General features: G+C 45.6%; 1 protein-coding gene across 6 annotated transcripts in view; it reads left to right on the top strand.

Moving 5' to 3' along the window:
- Positions 1 to 20,751, top strand: part of EPB41L4B (erythrocyte membrane protein band 4.1 like 4B) — a 133,016-nt gene that overhangs the window by 55,185 nt on the left and 57,080 nt on the right. For 3 of the 6 annotated variants that reach the window (XM_058523740.1, XM_058523737.1, XM_058523735.1), the window contains exons 8-15: positions 918 to 1,005; positions 1,164 to 1,252; positions 1,548 to 1,617; positions 1,712 to 1,881; positions 3,918 to 4,030; positions 5,992 to 6,022; positions 9,260 to 9,293; positions 13,132 to 13,196. In XM_058523740.1, coding sequence (XP_058379723.1) covers positions 918 to 1,005; positions 1,164 to 1,252; positions 1,548 to 1,617; positions 1,712 to 1,881; positions 3,918 to 4,030; positions 5,992 to 6,022; positions 9,260 to 9,293; positions 13,132 to 13,196 — 660 coding nt within the window. Of the gene's footprint in view, positions 1 to 917; positions 1,006 to 1,163; positions 1,253 to 1,547; positions 1,618 to 1,711; positions 1,882 to 3,917; positions 4,031 to 5,991; positions 6,023 to 9,259; positions 9,294 to 13,131; positions 13,197 to 15,237; positions 16,932 to 20,751 lie in introns of those variants that run through there. The other 3 variants (XM_058523736.1, XM_058523738.1, XM_058523741.1) reach the window with 2 other exon arrangements.

Raw genomic sequence — 20,751 nt, 5'->3', positions numbered from 1 at the left:
GCCTGGTCCTGATTTGCTCGTTGCTGCCAGGGATGCTACCGCTATCCTGGCCTCCTAAGGAAAGCGACCAGGCACTGCCTCGATACATTCTCGCACCCCTGGGTCTCTGTCCGTGGCCTGACCTTCTAGAGTAAATCCTTTAGAAAGGGTTGTCCTGTTGTCCCTAACAGGAACACTCATATTCGAGACCATGTGTTGTACAGCGTGATATTTCAGGACATGAGGTCACCACGGCCAAATCCAGCCCTGTGATTTATCTCTTGGTTTCTCCTCCTTTGCCCCTGCAGTCAAACAGTTTTGTGCCTGGACTGCCAGTGCCACCTTTCCTCCCTCCTGACTCATGTTCCCAAAACACTGCCTGTTCCAGGTCCCTCTTGGACTCAGACACTTAGCATGGTTTCCTGTTGTCCCACAGTCATTCTGAAGGACATATGACTTTTTTGAAAGTGGAAAGTGACGTTACCGCATTCTTGTATCACATTGAAACAACATGGAAATATGTAGATGTCAAATCGTCTTGCCCCACCCCCTACACACACACACAACACACAACACACACACACACACACACACACACACACACACTCTTTCTCTCTCTCTCTCTCTCTTTCCTCCCTGCAGGAAGCCATTGTTAGCAGTCAGTGGTGTATCCTTCCAGCCTTTTTCCTTTGCACGTACATACATGGATACACACACAAAAATTGTTTTGTTTCCTCAAGTGTTCATATGATAAGCACTGCTCTGCCATCTTTCTATTCAATTAGCAGTCTGTTCTTGGAGGTCTTGTCGTGTTAATGTAAACCAGTGTCCCTCGTTCCTTTAACTGCTGCATAGCGTCCCTTAGTGTGGCTGTGCCCTTCAGAATGCTGTGGGTGTACGAGTTGCAGTTTACATGTGTCTCCGTTGGTTTTTCTAAGGGGAAAGAGCCCTGCCCAGGCGGAACTCTCCTATCTGAATAAAGCGAAGTGGCTGGAAATGTATGGGGTAGACATGCACGTTGTCAGGGTAAGCACTGTGTGCGTTTAAGTACCTGGGTTTCACTGTGACTGAAAAATTTGTAAACTGTGTGCAAACAAAGTAACGTGGTGAGGGAACTGTTTTGCATTCTGCTCTGTGACGACCTGTTAGAACCCTCTACCGATTGTCACTTCGTTTTTTTGTAGGGAAGAGACGGCTGTGAATATTCTCTTGGACTGACCCCGACAGGCATATTAATCTTTGAAGGAGCTAACAAAATAGGCTTATTCTTTTGGTAATTTAGTTTTGTCTAATATTAAAAATGTCTTTTCCTATTTTGTGGTGGAATTATATGTGTTGGATGATTATTGAGGGATATTTGCAACACCCAGATGCATTTTAAAAACACACCATCCTCTTGTGTTTGTGGGTGTCTTGCACTGGCATTGAAACTTCTGGATAATCACGCTTAAATGAATGAATGATTTCTTTAGCAAATCTAAGCTTAAAAAGTAGAAAGGAAACTGCTGTTTGATGTGTAGATGGTTCTCCTGCAGATTGTAGTTTTAAAATGTTTTCTCTCTGACCAGGCCTAAAATTACCAAAATGGATTTTAAAAAGAGCAAATTGACACTGGTGGTGGTGGAGGATGATGAGCAGGTGAGCCTTGCTCCCGTTTTTCCTCCTTGCTGTGGGTAATGCATCGATGTTACAAACGCTCATTTAAACGAGGACCCTGTGCTTCCCCCACAAGGGACGGGAGCAAGAGCACACGTTCGTGTTCCGCTTGGACAGCGCCAGAACCTGTAAGCACCTCTGGAAATGCGCCGTTGAGCATCATGCCTTCTTCCGGCTGCGGACACCAGGAAATAGCAAGTCGAACAGATCAGACTTTATCCGGCTGGGGTCTCGCTTCAGGTTCAGGTGGGAGTCGTTTTGACAACGCGATCTCGTGTTTCCGAGGAGGGCGGCTGTGATGTTTTTTGTGAGTGGAGCAAGGGCTCCGCGTCCAGAGGCTTGAGCTGGGCATCCCGTCCCTGCTTCTTTCGTAGGACCTGACCTGCAGTCGACTCTCTGAAGCTCTTTTAAGCCTCCGTATCCTCATTGATAAAATGGGGCTAATAATAAAATTATTAATAGCTGATATTCAGCTGAAACTATGCTAATACAGTAGATACGAGCCACATGTAGCCATATAGATTAATTAATATTAAATAAATTTTAAAATGTAATTCCTCGGCCTCACTAACCATGCTTTAAGTGCTCAGGGCACATGGGGCTGGTGGCTACCATACTGGGCAGTGCAAACAATATAAGCATCATTGTGGAAAGCTCCGTCGACCGCACAGCACTAGAACTTTTTATGTAGTGACTCTTAATCCTTGTAGCAGCCGTAATAAGCTAAGTAGTCCCATTTTACAGATAAGGAAACTTGGGCCGGGGGGTTACATAATCTGCCCAAAGTCACACACAGCCAGTGAGTGATAGAGCTGAGATTCAACCGTAGGCAGCATGGTTCTTATATTTCTAACTACTACTCTATTGCCTTTCACATGCCAATGTCAAGAAATTTGGTGACGATTAAGAATGAAAGCAAATATCTGTGTGTGTGCGGGTGACCCAGAGTAGGCTCTGAAAAGGATTGAATCTGAAAATATCCTGAAGAAATAGAGAATATATTCTGATTTTTTTTGCCTATGATTCTAAGACCATGTCTCTCAAAATGCATGCAAACTCCCTGGGTGTTTGTTAAAAATGAGGATTTATAACCTCTTCTAAAACCTTGGCAATCAGAATCTATGGATGTGCACGTGTGCATGTATGAATAAGGCCTGGGGACATGCGTTTTAAATGCACTCCCAAGGTCGATTTCTGAGGCACATTTACAGATCTGAGAATCGCTGTTATAAGATCTAAAACTTCACATCGTTTCATAACCTCTGCCCACACATCCACACATGGCATGTCCTTGAACTCTGTTTAAAATGCCAGAAGATTTGCTCATTTCAGGTTTCTCTACCGTGCAAGGAAATGGATGTGCACTTGTATTTAAAGAATTATTTTGTTTGATTGTATTTTTAAATGCTGCGGTGGGGGTAGGAGAAACCAAGTCTTTTTTGAGAATGAGTCGACTCACGGGGTTCTGTGGAGGATGGAAATGTCAGAACTGCAAAGGTTAGCGGAGATGTTGCGCAGTGTGCTGATGTCTGCTCGACCTAAAGTGAGGAGGGAAGGACTGTCGGTGGTTGCCAAGGCAGGATTTTCCGTCCTAGGAGGAAACTCCCTTAAGATTTGGCCCAGACCAGGCTCCTTTCTGCTCTTTAAGGAGATGCATAAGAAGGGGAGTTTGGAGATGAGGTTGCCCTTTGGAGGCACTTAGAGCAAGTGGCAAATGGCTCCTTCCATCCGATAAATCCTAAACCGAGGGTGGCTGAAATGAAGCAGTAATAGATCAGATGAAAACAGCATACCCCCTGGAAGCTGCAGCCGGGCAGCACGTTGGTTGAAACCCAGAAAGTGTTGGTGAAAGAAGTTATGTTTCCCTTGGCATAGCAAGGAAAGCCAAGGTTTAGTGAAGTGGTCATTGATAACAACCTTTTAAAGGAGTTAAATGTCTATGTAATGTGTTTCATGAAAGGTTATTTTATGGGCAAATCAATGTTCTCTTAGTCAGACGTTCCTAGTACTCAGCCCTCCTTGGTTTGTGCAGCGAAGTGGCTGGTACCTAAATTGCAGGTTTTGTCCTTCGGTGGAAATATCTGCCCCTATAATACAGCCTGAATTTGGCAATGGTGATTATATTTCCAAATGGAAGGCCTAATTTAGTGTCTTTACCAAATGAGTTCAAGGTAAGTTGAAATTTACATTGGAGCTCTTGAAAATAAAAGTTCACTTCTAAGTATGTATAATGTACTGACACTCTGATATTGGTAGCATGCGTTAAAATATTTGCGTTCCAGTGGGCGAACGGAATATCAAGCTACACACGGCGCCAGGTTACGAAGAACCAGCACCTTCGAGAGGAAGCCCAGTAAACGCTATCCATCCCGGAGACATTCGACGTTCAAAGGTGGTATGTTTTTCGTTCTGCCTCGGAAATTTACGTTATAGTGTAGTTGGGTAAGCCCTCAGCAGCTTGGTAAAGCAGATTTTGAAGGAACTTTCTACTGCTCTGCTCTGTCATTCCAAAGCTTTTGACAAAACCCCAGTGGGATTCTCTTGATGTGATTCAGGCCACTTCTGCCTTCCGGCTGTCTTTCGTCTTTCCCATTGGATGTGTTCATTTTCTTCTCCCCCTTTTCCATATTGCTTTTCTTGAGCTTCTTCAGTTCTTTTGGACTGGGGACCTCAGGAATATCATAGCTCAACACATTCCTTGTATATGGAAGACGATGCTGGGTCTTTGCGGAAAAAAACAGTCCCTTCTCTCGTCCATCTTGCAATTTGAAGTGGTAACCAGAATTCTTGTGCTAACCAGAATTCTGACCACATCAGAGCACATCCAGAACTTTTAAATACTGGACTTGGGTCCCACGGTCAGTCCAAACACACCCTGCCCTTGAATTTAGCCATGCCCTAAGATGCCTGCCCCTCCCCCGCTTTCTAGAACTCTCTGAGCCATGTCTGTCATTTACTGCTGTGGCCTCACACCTGTTTGAGGCCTGGTACCCAGTACAGGTTCTGTCAGTAAATGAGCAAGCCGGGCCCATTTCTGTGTTAACCCAGCCTCCAAATCCCGTCTCATAGCTCTCCTTGGCCGCGCTTGATTGCTCCTCAGTTTAGCACTAAATTGTGTACTTTTTTATAGCAGGGCCTCTGCCTTCTCAACCCTCCTCACCACCTCCTGTGTATCATTTACCTGTAGTGGCCATTCCATGTTTTTCTTGTATGACTCAGGACTTAGTGGGACCTGGCACCTATACTTCCCCTTCTAGGATCTTTAACCTTGTGTTCCTCACTGTTTCCTTTTGGAACCAACGGTGCAATAGCCTGGTAGCCAAAACGTCTCTAAACTCATTCTTGGCTGCTTTAGTAGAGAAAAAATGCCCAGAGCCCAGGAAATGTGGCCTCAACTCCAAGAAAGCCCAGAGGGTGGGAGGATAGGGGCGTGCCCAGAGGAGGGTGACCTGTCGGTGAAGGGTGATTGATTGCAGGAACTGGGAGTGACAGCGATGGGGTGGGGAGGGGGTGAGGAGTGGTGAGAACTCTGTCCCAAGGGCTTTGTTAACCTCCCTGATGAGCATTATGCTTGTGCTTATAGCAGATCGGGTTACAGTTGTCCAGAAACCCCCCCAATATAAGGAAGAACTTTCTAATGGGGCTCTCCAAAGATAGCGCTGTCTCGAGACAGTGGTGAGCTCCCAGTCCCTGGAGATGTGTGCAGGCACAAAGGGAAGGACCGCTTGGTGTGGCTGCCACAGAGGGGAGGGGGCATCCTGTAGCTTGACCCCATGAGATGGCTTTAGAGCCCTGCCAGACTCCAGGTTCTGTGATTCTTTCTCGTCCACTTTCCTTCCTGGTCTCTATCCTCTTTTCCTCCTTTATTTTACTGACATTTTTTTCCAGCCCGAGTTCTGGCATCGTTGAAAAGCTTTTAATGCTTTTCCATGGTGCATCCTTTTAAAAACGAAATGGAGTGTAGATAAATAAGCTCCCCCTCTGCGTGGCTTCCTCCTACAGACACACCTGTGCCCCAGTCAGAATGTCTGCCCTGAGCTCCTCGGACAGGTTCACACTTACATTTCAGCCTGTATCGCCTTATGCTGTTTTCCATTTGTCTGAGTCAGGACTGTCTCTAGTCTCTGTGTCCTAGAGCCTGGCCGTGGGAGTGTGCTCAGTGAGTGAACTGGAGGGCAGGGCATAGAGGAAGGGCGATTTACTCTTCCTCTGGAAAGGAGAAGTAGCCAGGGTGAAGATTCTGCCCCCTGGGGTCGGGACTGCTCTGAGATCACCAAAATCTCTTTCCTGGTCATTGTCATTGCACGGTAAAAGTGACAAAGCTCTCTAAGATGTCTTTCTGTTTTTCCTTTAAAGCAAGCAACCCGGTGATAGCGGCTCAGCTCTGGTAAGTGCCCCCGGACTCGGGGGTATTGCTCTGCTCTCTAATTATTGTATTTATTTGCAGTGTTGACTTTCTCCTTAATACAATTAAATCACAGAATGACTCACCTGATTCTATTTTTTTTTTTTCCCTTTTCCTACTGCCTAGCTATAGCATCCTCCTGGCTTTCCATAAGTACACAATAGAATGTTCCAAGACAGTTTGTTTTTTTTGCAAAACACAGCTGCTTTGTTTGAGTAGCTCTGTGCTTTGTTTATTGTAACAGTGGGTGATAAAGGTGATAGGAATGTGTACCACGCACGATGCTAATGGCGTCGCAGGCGGTGACGGGAAAGAAAGGCTGTGCTCTTGCACAAAAGCGCCGTGAGAGCTGGATTCGCCCAGTGACGTGTGGGTGTTATGGTCATGCAACGTAGAAGACCTCTATTAAATACTTTTGTTGAAGTTCCTGCAGGAAAAAGAACTCGTCACGAGACCGAAACTCTAGCACAGGTGTCAGCAAACTTTCTGTCAAGAGCCAGAGTAAATATTTTAGACTTTGCAGGCTCTGCTGTCTCTTTCACGCCGACTCAGCTCTGTGTTTGGCGCATGAGAGCAGCCACAGACGATATGTAAATGAGTGAACACGGCTGTGTTCCAATGAAACTTGACGTGCGAATGCAGGTGGGCCAGGTTTGGTTCCGGGGGTGTGATTTGCCGGCCCCTTCCCTAGCACAGGTGTTCTTGCTCTTTCCTGTACATTGGAATCATCTGGTAAGCTTTGACCTGTCCCCCTCAGCCAGGCTGTGCTCCAGGCAAGTTGAATGAATGTCTGGGGTGGGACCCAGGCGTCTGTGGTTTTTAAAGCTCCCAGGTGATTCTAGTGTGTGGCTCAGGTGAGAAACGCTGTCCTGCCTTGCAGGTACCTCACTTTCTCCCTCTGAGACCGCTGTTTGCTTACGTGAGTTTTGACTTCTTAGATGGACAGCCGTCATGCTAGAGAATCACAGATTGGAGTTGTTTCAGCCCTTGCATCCAGGCTGCAGCCTCTGACCAGTACCCACTTTCCTTAGCCTGTCGGTCATCCCAGGCACAGGTCTCGGGCTGCTAGGGAGGGAGGCCTTTGAGATCAGCACAGCCTGGCCGTGCCGTGCACTCTCGACAGTTGGCAGAGCCTGGCACGTGGTGGAGAGGGTAGCCGATGCCCTGGTCAGTGGTGACAGAGCTGGCTAGGGATCTGGAGGCCTCCCCCCCAGCCCAGCTTCGCTCTAACCCAAAAGTGCCTCCTTTTGCTCATTTGAAAACAAGGAGATTGGGCTAGGTCCATGTGTTTTCACACTTTTTTAGCCTCTGATTTTCACCCCCCAGAAGAAACCTGACAAAGAAGCCCAACACAGAGAACAGACAAAAGTGGGGCCACTCTAGATGAGGAGAGAGGGAGGGGCCCGTGCCTGCTACTCATCTGCCGCCTCTCCCCCTGGTAGCCCCAAGGCAGCGTCCAGGGCCCCAAGGTTCTAGAGAACGTAACTGGCTCCTTGTGTCACACGGCTGGCAACTCAGCCTCATGTCTCTGATTCCACTCCACCTGCAGTGCTGCTCTGCTGGGAGTCAGGCGTCTCACTCTTGGTCTGGGTTCAGTTCTCAGCACCTAATGAAGGGGCTCGAGTGTCCTGTTGGACTGCTGCCCATCATGCTCTGTGCCCAAGGGTGGGAGGAGGTTGCAGTGTTCCTATACGGGTTAGTTGAGGCCTGTTTCTGGGATCCCTAGGCAGGCAGCAAGCTAAAAGTATTTGCACCTTTCTCCACCTGTAAGTCTGTCTTGCTTTTAATTCTCAGGAGCTTGTAAGTCACAACATTTCATTCCTTTGCTCTCTAAGGAAGTGATTGTTTTGTTTTTCCCTAATAAAATTACATTTTCCTCTTAGCATCTAGTGGAGATTATATATATTGGGAACCAAAACAAACTGAAAAAAAAAAATCTCCACCAAAAAAAAAAAAAAAAACAATAAATACACCCTTTAGGAACAAATCAGCTAAGAACCACTGTTCACAGCTGTTCAATTGCTCTTCACAGCCTGTGGGATCCCAGGGTGGGTGGGATTGTGATGGGAGCCAGGGATGGAATGTGCCCTGGGCTGCAGAGATGATACCAGAAAAATAGCACCTTGCAGAACACTTCACCTTCCTGGTGGAATCCAGCCAGAGGTGAACCCGGCCCAGAGCCTGGCTCATGCACTCGCCCTCTCTGGAAACTGAAACACAGGGCCGTTCAAAGCCCAAGCAAGACTCATAACAAGGATATGTTTCCCTCTCATTGTGGGAGCAGCAGTAAACCTTAATTTCGAGCACACCACCCTAGCAACGTTGCCCAGTGACTGTGCCGTGTTTGTGGTTTCTCTGGCAGATGCCAAGCTTGCGTAGTAAACACATCATGTTTTACACCAGCCTCCTCCACCCATATTTTTTTACCAGAGTAGTTCTACTCAACAGTCCATCAAAGTAGGATTGTATACGAGAAGCTTTTCTCAGGCCCTCAGAGAGCCAACTTGGCTTAGTGGGAAGAATGTGGGCTTCAGTTCTGAGCAGGTGTCAATTCCAGTCCTGGGACTGCCGTTGAGTAGCCGGCTGACCCAGAGCGCATTTCCTAACTTCTCTGTTAGGCAGCGGTTCTGTTATCTGTAAAATGAGGTGGTAACATTTATTCACCTCATAACTTTGTTGTGTGGATTAAATAATAACAGATGTGAAGCTCCCAGGACAGAGCATGGCATGGAGTGAACATTCTAGAGTGGTGGCCGGATCACGGCAGCATTGTTAATAGCAGTGGGGCCCATGGTGGTGGATGCTCAGAAGTGGCCGGTGGCTCTCCCTCCAGCTGGAGACAGCTCTGGGCATCACTGGAGCTGCCTGGTGCCGTGGGCCACCCAGCAACACCAGGGCAGGCCTGCAGTGGGAGCTAAAATTACTTGGTTTGCCCAACTGAAAGGACCTCCTTTTTGCCACCAAAACGTGACATCACAAGCAGGATTCTGGAATATGGCGTGTGTGTTTCTGTTTGTGAGCTCTAAAGTGATGAATGAAAGTTGCTGTTGGGTTTTCCCAGTTATAGGGTCATTAGCAGTTAATAACCAAAAAGAAATAGTGTTCATGAGAGTCTCTAACAGAGCAGGTAGTGCTTAGGATACGCTTGTGATTATTAAATAAATCAGTAATAATGCCACTTTACAACCTGTTACATTGCCATTTTTTTTTCTTTTTCAGCTCTAAAACAAATCCTGAAGTCCATAATTACCAGGTGAGATATTGCTTTTAAAGGTTTTCATGTAATACTTCTTAAAGTTTCTAAAATTTCCACATTGAGCAGTCTTTATGCTAATCAGATTTTGAAGAAATAGCAATATATGTCTTTTTTGAGAAAACAGTAAGAGGAAAGCCTTTCCCCCTGACCCCTGCTCCCTCTTGGTCATCTGAGCTGCCTATTTTTCTTACCCTTGTCAACTAGCAAGCAGCAGAGACATATGTTTAAGTTTCTGGGTGGTCAGACACAATCTCTTAGGGACACTCAGGTGAGGCCATTTTTTATCAAAGTGTGTTCTAGGCCCAGGGAACATGAGTCCCTTGAGATGTGCCTCCAGGAAAGGATGTCATAGTCACATATTTGGGAAACAGTTGCATCCTCATTCCTCTTCTTAGATCTTATGTTGCCCACTGGGGTGTCAAAAGTACTGAAAAATCCTGCAAGAAAAAACCCATTTTTTACTTTTTAAATCCAGTTTTTCCCAGAATCATTTGATTATTGGTCACCCCTTTCTGCTCCACCCCCCGTAAAAAAAACTAGCCTCTTGTCTTCCTCCTTTCCACCTTTTTTTTTTTGGTGGTGCACCTATTAACATCAGCAGAACAGTGGTTTCTAGAACCTACTTTGTAAAGCATTGTGCTAGGGCTGTTGCCTGCAGACAGAGCATAGATATGTTTCCATGGCTGGGGTTCCGCTATTGCACAGGATGGCCAACCAGAGCCCACACACCTGCCTGCCCACCCGCCAGTACCTGTGGGCAGCGCTCATGGGCCATTCAGAGCCTTCGACAACCTGGCTCCAGCTTGCCTTTCTACATTTATTTTCCCCCGCTCCTCGTCACACATCGTATGTTCAGCTTGCAGAGAATCACATGATCGTTGTCCCGTAATTTCTTCCTACTGTTCCTTTGCCCATGCCTGGAATTCTTTTGCCTCCTATCTGTACATAAAATATCCTTCAGACCCCGCCTGAGAAGCCATCTCCTCCCCAGAGCCTTCTTTGATCCTCTTGATTGGAAGTCACCAGCACCCTACTTGTCTCGATCCTACTGCACGTTAGAACCATCTGGCAAGCTTTAAAAAAATAACAGTGGTTGGGCCTCACCCCGGACTGATTAAATCAGAAACTCTAGGGGTGGAGTCTGGGTATGAGAGAGCTTCAGAGCTCCTAAGGTGGTTCTGATGCACAGCCAGGCGGGGGCCCTGGGCTGATGGTGTCGACCTCGCTTCCTAGGTTGTCATTTGTTTGTGCTTAGAAGCAGCATGCGTGCCTGATGACCTCCCAACTGGAGCCATCTTTCTTGTCCTGTGCGAGTGTGAATGGCCAGGGGACACTACTCTCCCAGGTTTCTATGCCCTGTCACCAGTCTGGTTTTGAATGTCACAAGGAATGAAGCTACTCCATAATGAGTTCACTTTGGAGCCTTATTCTAATGAGTCTCTTTCTTGATTTTTCGTTACTGTAGATATTAATTCCTTAGATGGGGCTAGGAGCCCAATGTACATTATCTTTACAAGGACTCCAAATTATGTTTCAGAAGGATTTTGTGATACTGTCTTCCACACATGAAATCTTATTGCCGGTATGCAGAACCTGGACGTGACTTCCGAGTCTTAAGGAATAGCATGTAAAATTTGCTTTGCACCTGGTAGGGGAAAGGCCGGATTTCCTGATCTCCTTGCCTTCTTTAGGTTCTTGAATCTTCTTATTCACAGATTGGTTATTTTGTTTTTGAGGGATTTTCAGGTCTGAGTAGCTCGATGTGGGGGAAGGGAAGAGTTGTTAATGAGTGATTACTCCTTGAAGGAGAGAAAAAAATAAAGCGCCGTAGTCCCAGCTCAGCACTGTCCCTGCCCCCTCCCGGCCAGCCTCGTGGATGTGCTCTCTCTGTGCGTTCTTTGCTCAGAGTGGACGTCAAGGCGATTGTTTGTTGAAATCAGATCTACAAAAGCTGTTACCTAGACATTGCTCTTCTCTCAACATCTTTGGCAGCCACTCGCTCTGCACCTTGCCAGTCTTAGAGGCCCTGTGCTGCTCTGTCAAGGTTTGCGAGTAAATGGCCCAGGAAGAGAACGTCCTGAGAAGTGGCCTGATAAGCATCTGAGTGCTGAGAAGGGTTTTTAGGAGAGTGGTGTTAGCATTTGTCTTATTCTGAGCTCAGCTAGGTTAGCCAACTGCAAAGGATGGATTGCTGTGTTCTCGCTGAGGACATGGTTGTTGGCATTTGGGGGGGGACAGTTCTTCGTTGTTTGGGACTGTTCCTAGAGTTACAGGACATTTAGCTTCCCTGTACTGTGCCTTATAAAGGTAACCCTCTAGTCATTGTGACAAGTAAAAATGTACGTGTATATTTCAGTTGTCCCAGGGGGGCGTATCTGCCCTGGTTGAGGACCATCTGGGTTAACATTAAAAAAAAAATAATCTGAAAACTTTAGAGTGTGAGTAAATTACCAAAGGAGACCAAGGAATGTTTTGGAATCTCTTCCAGGTCTTTATGGCTAAGGTACTCAACTCTCCAGATGAATCTGATTTGGTTGTGTTTGAAGAGAAGGAGTAGAATAGAAGGTCCATTTCTGTTCTTGGTTATTCTCTTTTGTTGAAGACCTGGTTGATGGAGCCTCATTTGGGGCCTGGCTATGTGACCAGAACAGCTGAAGCACGTCCGCTTCGGGCAAATCGTCTAAACTCTCTGGGTTTCTGTATCACCTAAGAGAGGGAAATGTGAAGAGACGGCATCGGAGAGATGCTAAAGCCCTGGTCAGCTCTCAGATTCTGCTACTGAGATGTTTTCTCCAGATTCCTTTTTCTTGTAGCATGTCCTTTCGGGGGCTGCAGACTTAGCTTGCTGACAGGCATCTTTGAGGGAGAGAGGCCACTGGAATTCAGAATGGGGAGGGAGGGCATCTCAGGTCCATGAAAACTGAATGAACAGAATTGCTGAAAATTTTCCACAACAGAGAGCAGCCTTCTGCTTATTAGGCAAAGCAGCAGGGCAGGGGGAAGAAGGGGAAGACATAATTAAAAGAGTGATGGTGGCAAGACTGTAGTGACTTAAATGTCAGGAGGGCCTAATCTGCCCTGTAGAAAGTTTAGCCTTGAGAAGCCTCATGGCTTCTAGCATTGTCCAGGACTGCTGCCCTCTGCAGGCCAGAAGCGAATAGGCAGCCCGCTCCCAGCCAGACTCGTCTCATCTTCGTCATCATCATCAAAACCCGGGTCGTTTTGAGTCACCAGTCTGGATCTGTTTTGTCATCTTAAAATGGTCAGATTCCTTCCTTCTGTTTTATCAGGATAGTTAAGTGCTCTGGATGGTTTTGGGGTTTTTTGGGTATTTTGTTGTGGCTCCCATTTTAGAAAATTATTTTTCTTGCTTCAACAAGGGGAGAAAGACAGAGTCCACCCACCACCCTGCTGCTTTGGCGGCCTCGACCAGTCCTTGTCTGTGCAGACGTAACTGTTAGGCACGGTTGTCGTCATTTTCAGCAATGACAAAAATTGTTTCTGAAGAAAGAAATTGCTGGCCATTCTCCCCATCTTTTCTGGCACCTTCCGTCCATTCCCTTGGGAGAGATGAATATTGCCTATTTTGCGCGCTCTAGGGGACCCTCTCAAAGCAGATGCTTTCACCTTTCTTCCGAGGGCAGCTTCCCAGTCCCCCAGCCTTTGTCATGGGGGAAACGTGATCCTCCTGAGAAATGCTCGCTCCCCCAGCCAGAGTTTCTTCTAGCCTTTCCATTCACGGCCCCTCAGGTGCATGCCGGGAAAAGAGACAGTAAATGAAGACCATTGAAATCAAAAGGTCACCGAGTAATCGAGTCTGGTGTTTTATTTCTAGCCTCAGTATCATGCTAACATCCACCCCGGCCAGCCTCGGTGGCACCCTCACTCTCCGAACGTCAGGTAAGTGCTGGCGCTCACGGAGCTGCTTTCCCAAGTTCTCCTTGTCTCCGGAAGAGCTCAAATTCTACTCAGTGGTTAACTGAAACTCTGCATCAGAAACAACTGTTACGTGTTGCCTTGTCATGGCAGGATTAATAATTTGCAAAGCAAAAGAAGCCAGCAGTGTGTCCAGATTTATGAAAGTTATGCTTTATGAATTGGGTGGGTTTATTTTTGTTTTTTTGCGGTTTTTTAAGTCATTCTAACCTCAGATATTTTTGGTTTGGTTTTGTGTTTGAAATGTTACTTAAAATTTCTGAGTAACGTTTTCCTGTCCTGAGAATTCATTTGCTAAAGATGTGACTAATGCTTGGGGATTTTTGTTGTGGGGTTTTTGAAAGGATTTTTTTCAGGGGTGGGGTGGGGACTTGTTTTTTGTGGCAGTGGATCTTTTTCTAAACCCAGGGGTCAGTAAATGTTTTCTGTAAAAGGCCAGATAGTCAATATTTTCAGGTTGTGGTCTCGGTCACAACTACTCGTCTCTGCCGCTGTAGCTTGATAGCAGCCACAGACAATGGGTAAGTGAAGGCCGAGGAAACTGATTTAGGGAAATAGACGGTGAATGGGATGGAGCCTCAGGGTTGTGTTTACTCACCTCTGCCCTAACCTACCACGATCCTTCCTAAGTTAATGGGCACCTGCCTTGTTGCGTTTCTAGTGAGGCTGGAGAGTATTTTAATGCCAGCTTTGTAAAGGCAAACGTTCCTTTTAAGATTTGAATTTAGATCAGTCTTAATTGGCGCTCATATGTGAGGCTCTTTCAGAAACATGGTTGGTGAATTCCATTTGCATAAAGCTAGTTCTTGGTGAGGTTGCTAGCCTTACTTCTTGAGAAAGTACGGCGAATGGAGTGATGGAAATAAATCCATTTAGAACAAGGCAGAGGAGAGCGATCAGTTCTTGCCAGTCCTTACCGAGTTTGTTGGGGATCCCTTAGGACAACAGTGCAGTTTTATCATGAACACTTGGTATTCATGTCACTTTTTAAAGCAAGTTAGACTAGTGCAGTAATAACTACGTGTTCCTAGATTGCAAAGGCAGCTTATTTTCCAGACATGAGAAACAGAAGAGATTGATGTAAGTTTATACAAAATTTAACACTTCTTATTGCCTGTTTTATCATATTAGTTTCCTTCTGAGGCAGGTCTAGCCCAGCGTTTCACAGCGGGAGTTCTGAGGAAGGCTGGACCATGCTTCCCCCTTTATTTATTTATTTATTTTTTCCCCCTAGATAGTTGTATGTCATAGATGCACATCCTTCTAGTTGCTGTATGTGGGACGCGGCCTCAGCATGGCCGGACAAGCGGTGCGTCGGTGCGCGCCCGGGATCCGAACCCGGGCCACCAGCAGCGGAGCGCGCGCACCCAACCGCTAAGCCACGGGCCGGCCCTGGACCATGCTTCTCTCTTTACGCTGCCGTAAAGTCTCAGGTGGCCCTGCTGCCCGGCAGCATTAGCCCCACCTGGTTGTTGATATAGATTCTCAGCCCCACCCCAGACCTGCTGGATCCGAGTTTCTGGGTGTGGGCCTAGCATTTTGTGTTTTGTCAGGCTTTCCGGAGTTAGAGAGGCACCGCCTGAGACACCCCAGGAAAAGAGAGTCCATTGGTCCAACACTTTGGGCAAATGCTGCGTAAGGCGTTCGTGGTGTACCCTAGCATGATGGCAGCCCTGAGAAGTCTCATAGGAAGGGAACCTTTGTCCCCTGCACCTAGCTTTTAGCTTTCCCTATTCTGACTTGATCATCCAACACCCTTGGAGGGATGATGGCACAGCCATAGACAGAGCTTTTCTCAACTTGGAAAGAGTCGATAGATCACCTGCCTCTGAATTGTAAAAGTATTGTACGGTAGAAAATCCATTCATTTCGGTTTGTAAGCCATCCGCATTTACGTGGTTCATGGTTTTCCCCACCTGCTTCTTTTGCGCTTGTGTTGTTTTCACTCACATTTCTGAATTGTCTTCCATTCCCCCACTAACCATTCACTCTGCAAACAAAACAGGCCATCCTTTCAGGATGACAGGCCGCATTGGAAAGCGTCGGCCAGTGGAGATGACAGCCATCTCGATTATGTCCACGACCAGAACCAGAAGAACTTAGGAGGAATGCAAAGTATGATGTATCGAGATAAACTCATGACTGCACTTTGAGAGACTGAAGCATCTTACTTCCATACACCATCATAGTTGCATTACATCCCCTGAAAAGTGTCTCGGCATCACGTGGACGTGTCTGTCAAAGTGTCTTTAAGGAATAGTTCTGAAGGGTGTTTTCAGTGTCCTTGTAAATATTTGAAAAAAACCACAATAGCTAGTCATAATTTACTGTTGACTGCATTCTCAATAAAATGAAGGTAGTTAAAGGCTCAGGAATCATTTTGATATTCTGATTTTAAAATTGCAGTAAAAGTCTATGTTTATCGTATTGCTATGTACTTGATATTTCTTTGTTATTTAATGAATGGGACCAAATAAAACCAGGAAAACTTGGGGAGACAGCTCTGCGTAGAGTACCCTCTAGTACACCGGTAGGGATTGAGATTGCTGGGGTCCAGCCTCTGCCGTAGACGAGCCATTTCCCTTGTTGGCCTCATTTTGCCCATCTGAAAAGATTGGGTTAAAGTAAATGATGGACAAAGTCCTTCCCAGCTTTAAAATTCTGTGATTTATTAAAATTTAATATTTTTAGGCTGAGGACATTCCAACTAAATATCTCCTAGGAAAACTGCAGTAGCCCCTTCACTAACAGGGGGTTACCCTTTTCAGAAGCTAAATAAAGTATATACCTTGTTAGATGTAATATAAATACAGGGAGACTTTGAATTTCATATCTTAAAGCAGTTTAGCCACTTTGAATTTTAGAGATTTTACTAATCATAAATTGCATAGCATCGTTTTGATAGAATTTGCTGCTCAAGTGCAAGAATAATTTTTTAACGTCTTAATGATTGGTGCTGCTAACTTGGATGATTTCAGAAGACGTAATGATGAATACACACTGTCAGGATTTGTAGAATTTGAGGGTTGGTTTTTACCTTAGACTTCACTCCTTTAAAAAGCGACATGCAATCCTAGATGCATTTATGGCTCAAATTAAAGCATATCAGATTTTAATGAAGTTGTGCCAAAGCATTCTGTAGAGTAAGATAGGATGGGTATTGCACAGTCTTTTTGTAGAACCAGAAATCGATGAGTTTTCTTTTAGGGTAGAGCTAGTACCAAAATATTTATTTGTCCCTATTTCAAGCCACAAGTCAAACATTTTTTCTCTTGATAGATGGGCCTGAGATATTTTTCATTAGTATTTTTGTGAAATCAATTCTTGTGCCATTTTTATATATGTAATTGTAATTTGACCCTTTTAAGCCTTTAAAAAAAAATGTCTTGACATCCCTTGAGATATTTTATTGCTAAAATCTGATGTTTGTTTCGTTACCACAAAAATATATCCAGAAGGAGGGAATCCACTGCATGCCCTGCACAGTGGAGTTGATCACCTATAGACGCTCCCTGAGATGCGTGTTTACAGGTGTATTCCATTTTAGCAGGTGTTTTGATCGTTGGTGTATGTGCTGCATACAAATAAATGTGTTCTGAATCTTTTAATGTATCAAATGTATCAATGTATCAATTAATCTTATTGATACATTTTTACAAATGTGTTTCCAAGGAATAAAGATTACTCTTGCTTTTTTGACTCCATCTTCATTTTATGCTGCGCAGAAGTATCAATTCTGGATGACGTAGGGACGGTGGAAGTGCCATTTGGAAGGCTGAAGGTGAGCGTTCAGTTAGGTGGCATGGAGCAAACTCATCGTAGAATGAGGCTGCACTTAGAAAGAGTGGCTCTTCTTGTAGGCACAGTGGCTGAGGCATTTCTTCATCTGGGGCTGCTCCAGTGAAGGTTCTAGTACCTGATCCCAGGTGGCAGTGGGATTTCTCCTATAACAGTCCTGTGGTGAGGGTGGGTGTGTGTCCTGGTTGCTGCTGCTGTTCCTGGCAGAAAGACTTCCAAACCTGTGTCTGGGGCCTCCTGGAGATTGTGTACACTGTCTAATACCGTCTAATAAATGCCTTTCTGCTTAAAGTGACTTGAGTGGATTCAGTTGTCTGCAACCAAGACGTCTAACCAGTATGTAATCTTATGACCTCCTAATTGTTAAATGAAGGGTACACGTTTCATTCCTCCGCTTAGTGGACCTTTCTCCACTCCATCTGACAGTGGTGATCACTCACTCACAGCTTCTTGAAACTCTATTCCCTTGGTCTCTGTGATAACCTGATTGTCTTTCCCTTTGACTTTTTTTTATGTCTTGGTAACAGCCTCTTCTTTTGTCTTCCTGTTAAATATTGGTGTTTTCCAGGGGGCCATCCTCCCCACTGCTTTTCTTGCTTGTCACCATCTGCCTGGGTCTTCTCATCCCGTCATGATTTTATAGTGCTGTTGACTTGGAAGCCATTCTCTCAACTCAGACGACTCCTGTGAGTTTTTAGACTGACATTTCAACTTGTATATTCCATGAACACCTCAAACTCCGCATGTCAAAAATCCATCCTCTTTTACCAAAAGAAAAATACAAAAAACAAAAAAGCTTCAGCCTGAATTCTCTCTTTTTTAACCATGGTAAGCATTTATACATCATCCACAGCTCTTTTCCATTTTGCCACGCTTTTCCAGGCAGTCCCCAGGTCTGTTCAACTCTGCCTCCTTGGTGTTTGTATTTAGCCCTTCCTCTCCCCTTATTGACAGTGACCTTGTAGCAGCATCTTCTCTGGGCGAGAGGTGATCTTACTGATCTCCCTGACTCCAGTCTCTCCTGACAGGTTCATTCTCCTCACAGTCACAGAGTGATCTTTCTAAAACACCATCTGATTGTGTCATTGCGCTGCTTGACATCTGTCAGGGTTCTCCATCACCCAGAGGATGAAGTCCAAGGCCTCCTCTATGGAATTCCTCTGCTATCTGCTTGTGGCCTATTGCTCTAGCCAGCATATTTTCCCCGCTTTTCTCATCCTCCTGTTTAAACTCGTACAACACCAAAATGTAGTTCCTGGCATTCCATTCCCTGCTGTTACCCCCATCTGTGCCTTTGCAAATACTGTTCCTTCTGCCGAGAATGCTGTCGCTCCCATCCCCTTTGCCCAACTCCTGCTCATCCCTTAAGCCTTCACTCAGATGCTGTCTTCCCCCCAGGGACTCGGACTCCCCTCACCTCTGCAAATTCGGTTCATTTCTGTGTTCTGTTCCACTGCTACCCTCCAGCCCCCGTATATATCAACAGTGCACTTACTACTTTGTATTAAAACTGCGTCTTTTATTCATCTCATCCTGGAGCCTGTACACTCCTTGAGTACGAGCTTTGTGTTATATGGCCTTTGTTCCCCCGTGCCTGATGGAGAGCTGGTGCTCAATGAATGTCTGCGCAGCAAATGAATTATTCTGCATTCATTCTAAAGGAAACATCTAACCAGATAACAGGCAATAGTACGTCATCTCTGAGCTGGTCCGAAGGTATCTGAACAACTGTATCCAGTCTGGAGCATCGCATTTTGAGTAGGACATTGTCCACTACGTACGTTCTGGATTCCGCTGCTTCAAGTAAATAGTATTCATTGTATCTCCGGTGTTCTCATTTAAGGCATTGGTATCATGCTGAACAGGGCAGAGGATAGTCCAGCCGTGTGATACTGGAAACCCTGGTAGTTGACATTGATCCATGGTAATATATAGGGGCTAACAGTCATGTGTGCTTCAAACTCTACATGTCACTTCACATATCTTCCTGACCACTCTGTGAGGTGAGTGGTGTCCTTTTCACACAAGGGGGAGCTCAGGCTTAGGGTTTAACCAAGTGCTTGCACCTGGTCACACAGCCAGTAGGTGGTAAGTCAGAATTCTGACTCCAAAGCCAGTGTTCTCCACCCCTGTGCTCTAATGCTTCACTGCTGATCAATCCATTTGGGACCCTGTCGGTCCACATCTTCACGAGACTATTACTAGATCGTGTTGAAGAGTTTCCTACATCGAAATCCAGTTACTAAGTAGAAAGCCACCCACCACCACCACCACCAGTGTAGTAGCTGTCCCTGCGCACCAGTGGTCTAGTGACCTTGTCCGTCACCAGTGAGCTAATAGCCCTGTCCCCCTCCACCTCCCAGAAGTCTAGTAACCCTCCACACCTCACCACCCCTCCTCCAGCAGGTTCGTAGCCTTCTCCGTGCAGGCATTCCTTCAACAACAGTCCCCTTTTCAAAGGAGCAGAGATGGAACATTATTTTTCTTAGTGAACCACTCATCTGAGATGATCCACTGGTTCCTTCCCCAGAGCTCACAAGCTAGTCATTTCTTCTGGAGTATTACCTGTCAGCAAAACCAAGCTCGGTATTCCATAATAATGGAGTTAGCTTTTTGCATTTTTGAAACTCAGGTACTTACTGGTCTTGTAGCATCCATTATTTTTCTGTGATCCCTCAGAATGTCTAACAGTGAATTGACAGTGTCGTTGGATTGATGTAATTCATGCGGACTGGAAGCCTTGAATGGCTTGAAATGCCGGGTAATCACCTTGGCCTGCAGAACCCTCATGCTTGTTTCATTTCTCGGTCTGCCATTTCCACTGAAATGGTTCTCCTTAACAGTGAAGACGAAGGAATAAGGACAATGTGGGAGTTCTTTGTTTTTCTTGCCTGTTAATATTGCACCATCCTTCCAGGTCAATGACTCCAGCCTCCTGGGTCCTGTTCTGAACACAACTAATAATAGATCCTTTTTTTGCCCTTGACTTTCCAGCTTTTAACTAGTTCTTTAAGATCTGAGCTCATCAAAGAACTCCTTGAGCAGCCATATTGATCCCTTTGGATCAATATTTCCCAAACTTTGCTGGCTCTAAGTCAATTCCCTGATGGACCAAATCTTCCAAAAGTACCAGGTGAATACCCTTAATAGGCCTACGATGATTTGCTTCCACCATTTCACTACAGGAGGCAACAGACAAATGCCAAGGCAAGGCAAAGGGGGCAGAGAGAGAAAAAGCACGCTGCTGTTAAAGAAAGGAGAGCCCCGCCCCTTTGCACCTGGAAGGTGGTGCATTTTAAGAAGCCCCGGGGGTATCTAAAAGGTGAAACAAAGGTGAAATTGACACTCAGCTGAGCCTAGGCAAAAGAAAAAATCCTCAATAATTCTGCGAATAGGCCCATTTCCCCGCAAGGTAGGGAGCCAAAGAATTGCTTGGACAGCTTATTAAAAATGGAGATTGCTGAGCTCTATTTAAGTGGTCAGGGGTGAGACCTAAGAACCTTCATTTTAACAGACACCCCAAGAGAGTCAGGTGGGCAGGTGCAGGGCTTCACTTTGGAAAAGCACAGCTTGTTATCTAGTTACGTTTGCCTTTGTTTTAATGTCTCAGTTTTAACTAGAGGCCAACTATTTTTTTTTATGTAGGTATGATGTTATAAAAACTAAATGGATACATAATAAGCAGCCAGATCTGTCTGCCTGGCGTAGTTTTGCACTTCCT

The sequence above is a fragment of the Diceros bicornis genome, chromosome 28, assembly GCF_020826845.1.
Source record: "Diceros bicornis minor isolate mBicDic1 chromosome 28, mDicBic1.mat.cur, whole genome shotgun sequence".
NCBI lineage: Eukaryota > Metazoa > Chordata > Mammalia > Perissodactyla > Rhinocerotidae > Diceros > Diceros bicornis.
Note: the sequence above shows the minus strand (reverse complement) of the source record. Positions and strands in the feature narration are given on the sequence as shown.